Source organism: Cervus elaphus, chromosome 22, assembly GCF_910594005.1.
Source record: "Cervus elaphus chromosome 22, mCerEla1.1, whole genome shotgun sequence".
Classification (NCBI taxonomy): domain Eukaryota; kingdom Metazoa; phylum Chordata; class Mammalia; order Artiodactyla; family Cervidae; genus Cervus; species Cervus elaphus.
In genome coordinates, this window is record NC_057836.1 from 16013079 (window position 1) to 16025746 (window position 12668).

The 12668-nt window shown below is 51.9% G+C and overlaps 3 protein-coding genes across 9 annotated transcripts in view; 1 reads left to right on the forward strand and 2 right to left on the reverse strand.

Annotated features, from left to right (window-relative positions):
• Window positions 1-147: 147 nt before the first annotated feature.
• NOP2 (NOP2 nucleolar protein) lies at window positions 148-9176 on the reverse strand. Its single transcript, XM_043881229.1, has 16 exons — window positions 9044-9176; window positions 8675-8784; window positions 7163-7208; window positions 6897-6985; window positions 6472-6707; window positions 5360-5415; window positions 5076-5236; window positions 4767-4966; window positions 4530-4619; window positions 3700-3787; window positions 3483-3623; window positions 2823-2962; window positions 2608-2697; window positions 2348-2470; window positions 2015-2243; window positions 148-915 (listed from the first exon to the last, which is right to left on the reverse strand). The coding sequence occupies exons 2-16, from the start codon at window positions 8778-8780 to the stop codon at window positions 245-247; spliced, it is 2466 nt and encodes an 821-aa protein (XP_043737164.1). The 5' UTR covers window positions 8781-8784; window positions 9044-9176; the 3' UTR covers window positions 148-244.
• On the forward strand, window positions 8779-10103 carry LOC122679933. The gene is made up of 3 exons (XM_043880794.1): window positions 8779-8809; window positions 9033-9487; window positions 9706-10103. The coding sequence occupies exons 1-3, from the start codon at window positions 8779-8781 to the stop codon at window positions 9847-9849; spliced, it is 630 nt and encodes a 209-aa protein (XP_043736729.1). The 3' UTR covers window positions 9850-10103.
• CHD4 (chromodomain helicase DNA binding protein 4) overlaps window positions 9947-12668 on the reverse strand; it is a 29803-nt gene continuing 27081 nt past the window's right edge. For 4 of the 7 annotated variants that reach the window (XM_043881222.1, XM_043881225.1, XM_043881221.1 and 1 more), the window contains exons 38-40: window positions 11632-11830; window positions 10753-10916; window positions 9947-10568 (exon numbers count right to left, since the gene is read on the reverse strand). In XM_043881222.1, coding sequence (XP_043737157.1) covers window positions 10551-10568; window positions 10753-10916; window positions 11632-11830 — 381 coding nt within the window. In that variant the 3' untranslated portion in view covers window positions 9947-10550. The remainder of the gene's footprint in view (window positions 10569-10752; window positions 10917-11631; window positions 11831-12668) is intronic. The other 3 variants (XM_043881223.1, XM_043881220.1, XM_043881218.1) reach the window with 1 other exon arrangement.

Consider the following 12668-nt stretch of genomic DNA (forward strand, 5'->3'; position numbering starts at 1 on the left):
CCATAAATCTCCTTCCCCGAGTCCCCAGGAACTGACCTGATTTCTCAGTACGCTGCTCTGACCCCTCTTCTGAGGATGCCTGTCTCACCCTCCCTCTGCTCTTTAAGCAGCAAAGCCAGTACCCACCCCCAAAAAACACACAGTGGCCAAAGACTGTAAAACATGTATTAAATTTCACATCCATGGTTGGGAAGCCATCCTCACAGAGGAAAGAATTCCAACCCTGTAACAATGGCAGTCTAATTCAACCATCCACTGAAGTCAGCAGAGGCTGGCGGCTGCCTCTGGACTGAGATTTTCTCCTCTTTGCTGGCGGGGGCCGGCTGGAACTGCAGGAGGACACAGTGGGAGTCTTAGGTCCCTTGGGGGTGCCATTCTGTTTCTGGAAGGCAGCTTTCTTGAAAGGTTGCTCTGCCACCTGCTGCTTAACCTTCTCAGCCCCTGTGGTGTTTCCAACAAGCTGGTCTCGGTCCTCAGGCTTGGGTGTGGCTTGGGTCTTGGAGAGGGACGGTGCTGCGGGCAAGTCTGCGTTCATGGCCTTGGGAGGAGCACGGTGCTTCCGGAAGGCAGCTTTCCTGGAGGACTGCAGTTTGGGTGACTGTTGCTTTAGTTTCCCAGCCTCCTTCACTTCCCTAACCACTGCTGCTGTTACAGCTGGCTGACTACTGTCCTGGAGCTTGGAGGACGCCTTGGCCTTTGTGACAGAAGACACAGCGGACAATTCTACATCCGTCCCTTTGGAGATGCCATTCTGCTTCTGGGACGAAGACTTCTTGGGATGCAGATGTTTGTGCAGCCGTTGCTTTGCCTGACCAGCCTTCTTGGCAGGTGTGCTGCCGCTCTCAGACTTGGGGGTCACCTGCCCATTCAGGTTGGGCAAGTCTGGGTTTGCGGGGGTGGATGTCGCAGAATTGCCTGTGGTTAAAATTAAATAGTCTGAGAAATAAGGGCTCATCACTGGGTCATGATCATCAGTGGAGCAGGAAAAGCAGAGATATTAAAGTAAGGAGATTTCCTGGGTGCCACTCCTGGCCAAGTGCCCCACACAACAAGGGCAGTACCCAAGGGCAGATCACCTAGATTCAGATTACTTAGTTTCACCTAGCCTCTACTCAAGTCGTATTTGGAATCTGTGATAGAGAAGATACCATTACCCATCCATGGGCCAAAGGATTTCAGAGGAAGCTGTGCCCCCTGGCGGCCAGCAGGAGGTGACTCCTGAACAAACTTGAAGCACTGGGCTTCTCTTTTAATCAGAAAAGATGTTTTCTTCCATGCAGCTTTTGATGAGATGCAGAAAAATAAGGCACATGGAGTAACTAAAAACAAGCTAGTACTTTGTGAATGAAGACTGAGGTATTAAATATGTATCTTTAAAGTTACAGCAAGAAAAATACAGGGTACTTTGCTACTTCTTGAAGAGATGTGTTAACATTCAAATGTGACTCATGTTAAGAGGCACTGTTTATAGAGAAAAGTCACCAAGTTTGTGTGCAAAGAAGTCGGCCTCTCCCTCGTCCAACCAAGCCTAAGGTGACACCCCATGAGGCAGAGCTCTCGGGTTTGTTTCAAAACACCCCACCCTGGCCTTTATAGCCCAGCCCAAACTACTCAAGACAGCCAAGAAAACCATCTGCAATTAGTGAGACTGCAGAGAACTGACGGTTCTGAGGAGTCCTGTGCCAGCCAGTGCTGATGAGGCTGAGATCTGTTACCAGGAAGGCCGCCCTGGGCCAAGAAACCACACCCCCGCTGGAGAGCATTCAGGGCTGACAACTGCAGCCGCCTGGCAGAACTGAGGAAAGGGCTCGATCCATGCGAAGCCTTTAACATTCCCAAATGGGGTTCAGGCCTGGGACCAATTCTAGCTGGAATGAAAAGGATCTCTCACTCCAGCATTCAAGGCTAGGCTAGGGGTGCAAGGACCCACCATTTCCTGCAGCCACACTCCAAGGTCTCTGGAGGGGTAAAGAGCAGAGGCGGAGATGAAGAGAGCAAAGAGCACATCGCTTACCCGTTTGGGACTGGGGGATGGAATTGGAGAATTTCTTGAACTTGGCAATAAAGAAGCCATCCATGTTGTGGGTGTGAGGGTAGAAGCGGCGGGTGGAGCGTAGCGTGGGGTGGAAGCGCCTTTCCCGGAAGCGGGTGAAGCCCTCCTGGCCGAAGTCCAGGCCAGTGGGCACCAGGCGCACGTTTCTCTTTTTCAGGGCGTAGTCCACCACCCACTCATTCTCCTCCACCTGATGTGTGTGGGAGACGGAAGGAAAGCAGAGCTGGAGTTGAAGGGGCGCTGAGGGCATGACAGCCCAAGGCTAGCTCCCTCCTGCACCCCGACAGGCCTCACCATGATGGAGCAGGTGCAGTAGACGAGGTAGCCCCCTGTCTTGGAGGTGGCGTTGACAGAGTCGATGGCGCTCAGGAGCAGCTCCTTCTGTAGGTGGGCACATCGTAGGATGTCCTTCTCATCCTGCCCCCAAGAAGTAGAGACCCAGGCATTGGAATCCCAACAGGGGACTTTGGAAGGAGCACGCTGCTGGCTGCCTGGGGGGCCCCCTCCCCCAGCTACCCCTCCAAGGCTTCTCAGCTGGTCCCCCACCCCTGCACCTTGTTCGTCTTTACAGCAGGGTCCTTGGAGATGATGCCGGTGCCACTGCAGGGAGCGTCCAGCAGTACTCGGTCAAAGCCGCCCACCACCTGGGGAAAGGGGAGGTGAAGCAGATATTTTGGGCAGTGGAACCATACCGTGAGCTTCCCAGGGGCAAGTCTCAACATCCTGAGATCAGGAAGCGGGGAGGAGAGACACCCAGCGGGAGCCCCACCTTGGGGAACTGGCGCCCATCATGGTGGCTGATGATGGCGTTGGTGACCCCCAGCCGGTGCAGGTTGCCCACCACGCTCTTCAGCCGCTCGGCATTGGCATCATTGGCGAGGATCACACCTGTATTCTTCATGAGCTGGGCTGAAGGGAGAAGGGCACAGGGCTCAGCTGCAGCTTTTCTGCCTCCACACCTGCTGGGCTTCCCCTCTCCCCGCCAGCCCAGGAACCTGCTGGTGAAGCCTCAGCCCTTCCCCAGGAAGCCATGTTCCCTGCTGTCCACCCAGTCTGTGCTGGGCCCTGTGATGAGCAAACCTGCCAGGGTGGTTTTTCCATTGTTACTCAACAGCCTTAGTTACTTCTTCCAAGTTATAACAGCATAATTAAATGGTTACAACTAACTGTATGTAATCGTTACTTGTGCACACACATGCAACTCTCAGGATCCAAGCAAGACATAAAAGCCAACCTGCGTACCATCACCTCGCCATTCTACAGAGGACCACAGAGGACCAGGGCCCTGCCCAGGGTCGTGTGGGCAGGAAGAGGCACCCATGGGGATAGAGCTGGGCCGCCTGGGGCTGTTTCTTGAGCACCCTCGAGTCACTGACCCCACCCCCGCTTCCTGAGGATGAGTCCCCGCCCTGCTGGCCCCTCCTCTTACCTATGTAGCTGGTCTTTCCTCCAGGGGCACAGCACATGTCCAGGATCCGCTCGTGTTCCTGGGGTGCCAAGGCCATGACAGGCAACATGCTGGAGGCCCCCTGCAGCATATAGTGCCCGGCCAGGTACTCGGGCGTGGCCCCTGTGGAGGAGAGCCTGCAGGTGACGCGCTGGGACGAGGGCAGGGGTGGAAGGGCTCCGGGACACGGCGCACTCACCAATGGGCACCGAGGAGTCATACACCACGAGTCCTGTCTTGGACCACTTGCCCAGGGGGTCCAGATTAACTCCACGATTGATGAGTGCCTAGAGGTTGAGACGGATGAAGGGTTTAGAACCTTGAAGTCGACTCTCAGAGAGGGTGGAGACATGAGGACATGGCCAAGCCGGAGGCCTGTGGCACCACAGCCCGACAATTGTCAGAAGCAGTTTCTCCCATCTCTCCCCGTATCTCCCCTTCCTGGGCCTCAGGTTCTAACTCAAGGTCTGAACTCCATCCCCATGGAGCAGACTGCCAGCTCTTGCTCTTTCATCTCCTGGAAGCAGAACCCAATCTTCCAAGAGCCTCAGCCCCCTTGCCATCAGTTAAACATTACTGGTGACAGCACTTTAAAGACAGTTGTCAGGTTATCTAACACCAGAAGACACACCACACACAGGGCCGCACCACTGCCTCTAAACCCGTTTTTTAACCTGGAGCCCCTGAACCCTCAGAAACAATGAGCTTCAAGTACTGCTTGCGCCTGTGTGTCCTGTCTGTTCCTGCAGGCAAGAATCAAGGTCTCACCAGCTTCCCCATGACTGACGAGGCAGACAACTCCACCCATCTCTCTGTGAGGCAGCACTTCCATCACCGCCCAGTCATAGGAAGCAGAGGCTGAGGGGACAAGCTTCCCACTCCACAGGGGTCCTCGGCCCTGAGCCGGCAGACCGACTCAGCTTGGCACCAGGCCTGTCAAGGTTCGCCCCCTGGACTGTGGCCGGAAATGCTCAGGGTGGCATGCAGGAGTCTCTGGATGCACAGAAGTCACTGCTTCCCACCCCTCACCTGAGCAAGGTCCCGGCGCCGGGTCTTCAAGGTGTTGGTCCTGAGGGTGATGGGCCGAGGCACCTCGTTGGCTTCCAGGAACTCCACCAGCTGGGACAGAGGACGGCGGGGGGGAGGGGGTCAGGCTGGCCAAGGAGCTCCACCAGGAGAGCAGAGGGCCAGGAGGCCAGCTACCTCCTTACATGGGGGAAGAGGAAGGACATGCAGGAACAGCGTCAGGGATGAGTGAGTGGGTACCTCGGACAGAGGGAAGAGGTCCATGAGCTTGCCCAGCAGGAAGTCTCCGTAGGAGTAGTAAGTGGCCAGGTCCTTGCGAAGCCGCTGCAGGTATTCCGAGCGGGACCGACCCTCCTCCCGCTGAGTCCCAAAGTCGCGCAGCACGCCCACTATATCCTGGATGCGTTTGTGAACACGCTGCAAGTCTGGAGCCTGGGCATGTGGGCCCATTAAGGAACTGTTTCTGGGTGTGTGCATAATGGGGGGAGAGCAGGCCTGGAAACCCCTTCTCACAAACACATCCCCCCAGACCCTGCTCTGAAAGGATATCCTGCTCCATCTCCCCAGCAGGGGGCAGCACAAAAGGCTCCTCCTCGTCCAAATTGATCTGCAGGCCCCCCTCCGACTCCTCGTCCTCTTGGGGGCCTGACCCTGCAGACGCCTGCTCCTCTTCCTCCTCTTCGTCAGTCTCCTCCTCGCTCCACTGGCCCCTGCACACAAACCCAGGAGCAGGGCGGCTCACAGATCAAAGGAGATACCTCCTCCTTCCTTGAGCTTTCCTCCTCCCCAGCTGCCACCTACGTTCCATCCGAAGAAGAGTTTCCACAACTCACCCAGCAACTGCTTCCTGGGCCTTCTGCTTCCGAGCAGCCCTTTCAATGGGCAGCAACTGAAAAGAGAGACAAGCGGCTGGCAGTGCAAAGCCGGCCCATCCACCAGCCCACAGAACACTTCCCATCTATTTCTTCCCTAAATACAAACGTTTAACTCTTGCTCCCAGAAAGAAATACAGACCCTACAAAAGTGACTGTACGCTTGGCACAACATTTACCATTGTTGAAATAAAACGAGGGATTCAACGGGTTCATTATACTGGTCTTCCCACACCATATGTACACAGGGTGGGGATGAAAACTGCCCCGAGGGTGCCCGTTTTGCCGTATTTCCCCCCACACTTACTCTACATCATTTTTCAGTTAAAATCATGATGCATTTTCAAGTTTGCCTCTTGCCTTTCTCATTCACAGTTAGAACACAAGCATTTTCACAGACATATTGGCCAAACATTGATTTCATGTATGAATGAACTTTAGTTCACTTAAGTAAACTGGACATTTTGGAAGCTTCCAGAGTTTTGGCATTATGGTCCACACAGATGGTGCCTGGAAACTTCAAAATGGTAGCTTTGTAGAGAGGAGGGGGTTCGTGGGCGAGGGGTGCAAGTGGACACTTTACTGGATTTTGCTTGAACTTTTCTAATAACACAAATATATGAACTGTATAATACATAATAACTTCTTATACTTTAACAAGTAAACCTTTGTCTACATCCTTGATCACGTTCCTAAGGTGGAACTGCTATATCAAAAGGAAAAACCTGTTTTAAGATTCTCAGATACCAGATGATTTTTAAGAAAACTTTTAAAAACATGTATGCACATTTCTATTGCCATCAGTGGGGCCATTTAAGTGTGTCGTTTCCCACATCCTCACCAGCACTGGGCATTCTCATGTTTCAAAGTACTCTATCCCTATCTATGGCTCTTCTAAACTTGCACATGTGTGGAAAGGAGGTAATCAGTGCTCTGAAACAGTGATGGCACACCAAAGTCCCTTTTCTCTACTCAGGCTTACCCTCATCACTGAGAGACAGTCAGAGTGATATGGAAAGACTCCAATAAAAGACAAGGATCACTTCTGGGAGACCCAGAGGGATGGAACTCACCTCTTCACCGTCATCCTCATCTTCGTCCTCTGAGTTGGAGTCAGCTCCATAGTCATCTATCATATCGGCATCACTGTCCTCAGAGCCCCAGAGGTCCCCCTGGTTCATCACATCATCCCCTTCAGAGTCTTCCTCCTCCTCTTCTTCACTGCTATGGGTTGGTGCTGGGCGCTTCTTGCCTCGAGCAACATTAAATAAGGACAAGGCTTCCTTCTTACCAGGTGTCTGGACAGCTCCTGCAGAGACCCCAAAGGGTTTGCAGAATCCTAGACCAGTGGCAGCCACACACTGATGGAGCCTGCCCTCTCTACCCTTGAGAATATCCTTTAGCTGTTCCTTTCATGTCAGAAATGCTCAGAGAAGTTCCTCCTTCCCCAGGACCCAGAGGACTCCTAACGTAGCACCCAGCTCTTATTTTCACTGACCTTTTGGTAGCTTCCCAGGCAATGGTTTAGCCCCAGGGGACTTTTTCATCTCGGGGGCTTCAGCAGAGCCCAACCTCCTCTTGGCTGCCCTAAAACCACATAAAAAGTGGAAAATGGAACACACCTCCAGGCTCTGCCACCTCCCAGGGCAGGGAAATGTGGCAGTCCCCAACAGCCCTTCCCATCAGCTTGATCACATGGGATCACATGCTGAAAGATGAGCAGGACCGATTTAACCCATGTAATGTAGGTCTGGACACACTCACCTCTTTCGAGCACGACTGGACAGCCTTTTTGAATTTTCATCACCACCTGTTTAAAAAACAAACAATCAGAATTGAATATTACAGAAGAAATGAAAAAGAACACTGGAAGAAAAAATAAAAGGAGAAACAACTAGAACACTAGTTAAAGGGAATAAATTGTAACCCACTCCACTGTGCTCTGGGGGCTTCCCTGGTGGCTCAGACCATAAAGAATGCATCAGCAGTGTAGGAGACTCAGAATTGATCCCTGAGTTGGGATGGAGAAGGGAATGGCAACCCACTCCAGCAGTCTTCCCTGAAGAATCCCGTGGACAGAGGAGCCTTGCAGACTACAGTCCATGGGGTGACGAAGAGTCGGAAACGACAGAGCACACACACCATTGTGCTCTCCCAGGAGCCGGGTAACAGATGCCAAGGAGACGATCTCCATCTGGTTGTTCACCAACCAAATCCAAAGTGGGCCTTTTTCCAGACTGATTTCAATGGCATCATCACCATTCTGATAACACAGATTCTTTCTTCTGCTCTTTCTTTTACTCTCAACTAATCAGTTACCAGGGATTCCCTGGTGGCTCGGTGGCAAAGAATCCACCTGCCAACGCAACAGACACAAGTTCAATCCCTGGCTCGGTTCCCTGGCAAAGGAAATGGCAACCCACTCCAGTATTTTTGCCTGGGAAATCCCATGGACAAAGGAGCCTGGCGGGCTACAGTCCATGTGGTCCCAAAAGTCAGCCACGACTGAGATGACTAAATAACAGCACAATCAGTTACCAACCACAGGTTCCACAACTGCTGCTGTTCATATATTCTCTAAATAACTTAACATATTTAAATCTCAGCTCTTTGATAATTATCAATTACAGACAGTTGATAATTGCCTGCAAGTTAAACTCTCAGCATCCACTTTCTAAGCAGCACCTCTCTCACAGGACACTGAGGTGATATGAGCCCAAAGGGATCAGCATAGTGTTGAGCACTTGCCAACACCTCAATTAATCACATCTTTTATACAAGGATGGACATGAACTACCTGCTCCTTCTCCCCTCCAGCCCTCTCTTCCATGCAGTAGACAACCAAGTGTTATGCAGGAACCAGATTTGTGGTTACCATCTCCATCCCCTCCACAACGCAGTTCACAGTGACTGGACTGCCCCCCTTCCCAACTTTCACTTGCTACACCATTTTTTCAAAACCCAACTTCTTGACAGAATCTTTTTAAGCTCTCTTAACTCTATGGCTTGCCCCTTCCTCGGAACTCCCTCAACAGTAATCACACCTCTCCTTGCATAGCTTCTTGTGTCCCTGCCGCATCTTCCCTAAGTTCTAAATGCTAATGAGAGTATTTCATTCATACTAGTCTTCTAGTAAATCATTACAAAGTTCTGTTTGAACAGAAAATGAACACATAGACCAAAAAAAAAAAAAAAAAACCACGAAGGAGTTAGGCTATAATCGAAGAATAACCCCAAAGCGGGAGTATCAGGAGCGGAAGCACGCCTGACCCTTACCTGCAGGCAAGAATTTGGCGAGTTCGGTCTCTGCACCTTTCTGTTTCCGGGCCTTTCGGCCCGGCCCGCGCTTCTCCTTCTTCGTAGGGTCCAATTTGCGCCCCATGGTCCTAGGGAACATAAAAACGGGAGACGGTAAACGTGCTGAAAGGGAAAGGCAGACCACAGACGGTCTGCCATGGGTAGTGACTCCATCAGAACCTGGACTCAGCAGCCCCCTAGCCCCTCCAGGCCTAGCCAAACCTCCACTCCACGCTGAGCCCCGGGCCCTGGGTCCCACGCCCCAGGTGCCCCTCCACACGCCCCAATCCAAGTCAGCGTCTCTCTGTCACCCGACTTCGTTCACACCCGCCCGAAGCCTCGGCTCACCTGGAAGAGGCAGGCACGGAGCTCCACGTGCGGCTCGGCCAGGAGATCAGACGCCACACCACGGAAACGTCTCGCGCAGGCGCACAGCGGTCCCCGAGGTCCCGCCTCTTCCGGCCTTCGGGTCCGATGAGGAAGCCGGAACATTTGCTCGTCGGGCCGGCGACGAGGCCGGGCAGGATTCCGGAGCGGACAGCTCCGCTCTCCCCGCAGGCGGAGAAGGCGGTGCCCACGAGGCATCTTCGACTTCCCTGCCCTCCACTCCGGGCGTGGGCCTTTGGACTCGTAGAGTTCAGTTGGAAATATTATACCCGGAAGCCACCCCTGCCCCTCGAACACTGGCGCCAGAGCTGGGCCCTCCGCCTGACGTCGCCCCGATATCGGGGCCCCCACGCCTGTGACGCGGAAACCCTCTTCCTTGACCGCAGGACCCGCGCTGCCCCTCAGGTAAGGCTTCTCTCTGCCCAGGTTCCCATCTTGGAGGTCGGGAGGAAGACATCTCGTGTCCACATTTTACCCACGCAAGTTAACTGAAAAACCGACTTAAGCCTTTCTGCAAGTAAACACCAAGGTGGCGCTCTGTTGGTTAAAATACTGTTCCAGCCCTGGTTCCACCTTCACATTGCGAGGAAGATCCTTTCATTTTATGCATGATATCTCTACAGCTTGGAGAAGCCGGCTTTCGCAGGCTCGCGCACGGCTCAGGTTGTGAACCGCGGGTGGCGGTGGGGGTGGCGGCTGTGCACCGGGGACAGAGTCCTGCCCGGAACACGTGTACAGATGGGAGACTCAACTCTTCCGTGGACTGATGATACAAGGAAACCCCTATTCTCCAATTACACGTGTCCCAGGGCTCCCGTCACTCACTCACCCACCTGCACCTACACCCACACTGAACCAGAGCACTAAAATACAAGGAAACTTTTATTTTCAGTTTTCATCAAGAAATCTGTTTTGTTTTTTTTTTTTATGCTTTTGGTTCTTTTCCTTTTTTTTTTTCCACTTTATTTCATTCTAGCCGCTCAGGGGCTGGAGCCACTGGGTTCCTGGTATTAAAAAGATGCCAACAGAGGTAGCTGTGTCTCGCCCAGGGGCCCGGCCCGCTGTGAATACCCCAAAGGAGAAAACAAAACACAAAATCAACCAGCAAAATAAAACCGGAAGGAGGAAGAAATTCAGATCATTTTCTTCAAGCCTGGCGGGAACCCACAACAGTTCGTGTGTAACAGACGGTGTTACAGTGGGGAGAAGCCAGGGCCCAGAAGGCCAGCCCGCCAGCTCCCTGCAGATGGCCCCGGCGCTACTGCTGCACGTCTCTCCAGCAGGAAGGGCACCACTGCCCCTCACTCCCTCCCCTCCCCTAGTGCTCGGGGGGGCTGTTCCTCTACAACTTAGAAGATGGGGCAGAAGGAAGGAGAGGGTCTCTCGGGCCCCCAGGGGAGAATCTGGGCAAGGGAAAGTGAGGAAGGTCACTGCTCAGCGGTGGAGGTGGTATTTTCCATCTGGGTCTTCACTGCTGCTGGGCTACCTACAGGAAGAGAAGGCCAAGGGAGTCAAGAGTTCCAAGACCACAGCAACCCACCAGATCCCAAAAGAACTCACTAGTAAGCCCACCCCGCTGCCCAGCCTGTAAAGCTAGCGACAGACAGCAAAGTTTCCAAGTTGCGTAATGGCTCTGTTGAACAGCTGACCAGAGGAAAATGGTCCTATACCTGCTGTGGAGGTGGTTCAGGAGCCCGGTTTGCCAGGCGACTAAGAATATTACGCTCTGACATCTGTAGCCTCACAGCAACTGGGGGGATTCGGGCAATAGTGGCTGGGAGTCGAGTCACATCAGCTTTCATGTCACTCAGCAGTTCTTCTAGCTGTTTCAGAACTGCATGGGGAGAAAAAGAGGCGGTGAGCCGTTGTGGTCAAGACCCAGGTCCGTCCTCCCATATGGGGACCATCCCTTCCCCCTAGTACTTCTCAGTAACTGAGTAACTGATGTGCTGAAATACTGTCATTGTCACTGAGTCACCTGACCTGGCTCCACCACATATTTCTTATTCCTCATGTTCCAGTTCCAGCTGCCCATGATTCTATGATTTTAAAGTCACCTGTCCCTTGATCCCTATTTTCTCTTATTTCCTCCACTTCTTGAATAGTTATTCCTTGTTTCCTTTTCTCTTTCCTCTCCTTTTGGAGCTCTCTCTTCTTCCTTTATACCAGCCTTCTTTCTGTCCTTTTACCTTCCACCCTCCTCACAGTGTCTTAACTTTAATCAGAAACTGCATGTTGAAAACGGTCTAGAATTTGACAGGATATTAAATCACCTGAAATTACACTACCACAGATGAAGCTACATTATTCTGCTTAGTTTCCACCTCCAAGAACTTCAATATATTTGAGTTAAGAGGCAAAGAACTACTGTCCTTGATTGCCTCTAAGATGTCAGCTGCCTGAGGAGGAAGGCGAGGATCCCCAGCATACCCTAAGCTCCCAGACAAAGGAGCTGGTGAAAGGCTGGGGCCGGAGGAGTAACCGTGTACTGGGGAAGGGCAGAGAAAGAAAGAAAGGCCAGGTTGGCAGGAGGCAGGGGAGCCACTGGCTACCTTTGTGCAGGACTGCATTAGCTGGCTTGTTTCCTGCCATGGACTCCTTGGACAGGTGCTGATGACTCTCCGCTAGACACTCCACCTCAGCAAAGCGGGTGTTGAGGGCCATGGACGGGTGAGAGGGGTCCTCGGACATGTTGAGGTAAGCTGCTCGCCGCAGCTGCTCCTCAATCACCAGGGCTTGTTCTAAGAGCTGGACAGGAGACAGGAGGAGACAGCAGTCAGACTGACGCTCCTCTTGCTTGCTGCTGAGAGTCCTCTCGAAACCGGTAAAGAACTTCACGGATGGATGCTCCCTCCCCCTCATCTGGCAGTCCAACATTATACTACTGCCTTTTTTACCCCTCTTAGGAGGTCTGTGTTTTTAAAAGTTCTTCACCCTTTACTGATTCACCCTTATACAAAAATGATAAATATTCAATTTAGAATATAACATAAAAAGAATTCAAATCACAATTCCACCTCCAAAAGATGTTAGAGGTTCTTCATTACAGATTTTTTTTTTTTACAAAATTAGATTCTATATATGTATTTATATTGCTTTCATTTAAAGTTACATAGTAAGTGAGGTTGCTCAGTCATGTCAGACTCTTTGCGACCCCATGGACTGTAGCCTACCAGGCTCCTCCGACCGTGGGATTTTCCAGGCAAGGGTACTGGAGTGGGTTGCCATTTCCTTCTCCAGAGGATCTTCCCAACCCAGGGATCGAACCTGGGTCTCCCACATTGCAGGCAGACGCTTTACCATCTGAGCCACCAGGAAGGGTAAGGCTTACATAGTAAGACTCTTTATAAATAAAATATGACTTTAAACAGTTGCATGGCAGTCATCCTTTGGATAGAACTACCCTATCACTTGTTTTTCTTTAAAAAATTATTCCTATTGTTTCTTTCACCTCCATATCTCACTCCCATTCCTTTCCTTCCTCAAATAGGCAGTCCTTTTAATATATCTACTTTTTGTGGATTTTCTTGAAGATAGTATTGTTTCGTGTGTGTTTTCTAATTTACAGAATGTTTTTCTGTACATT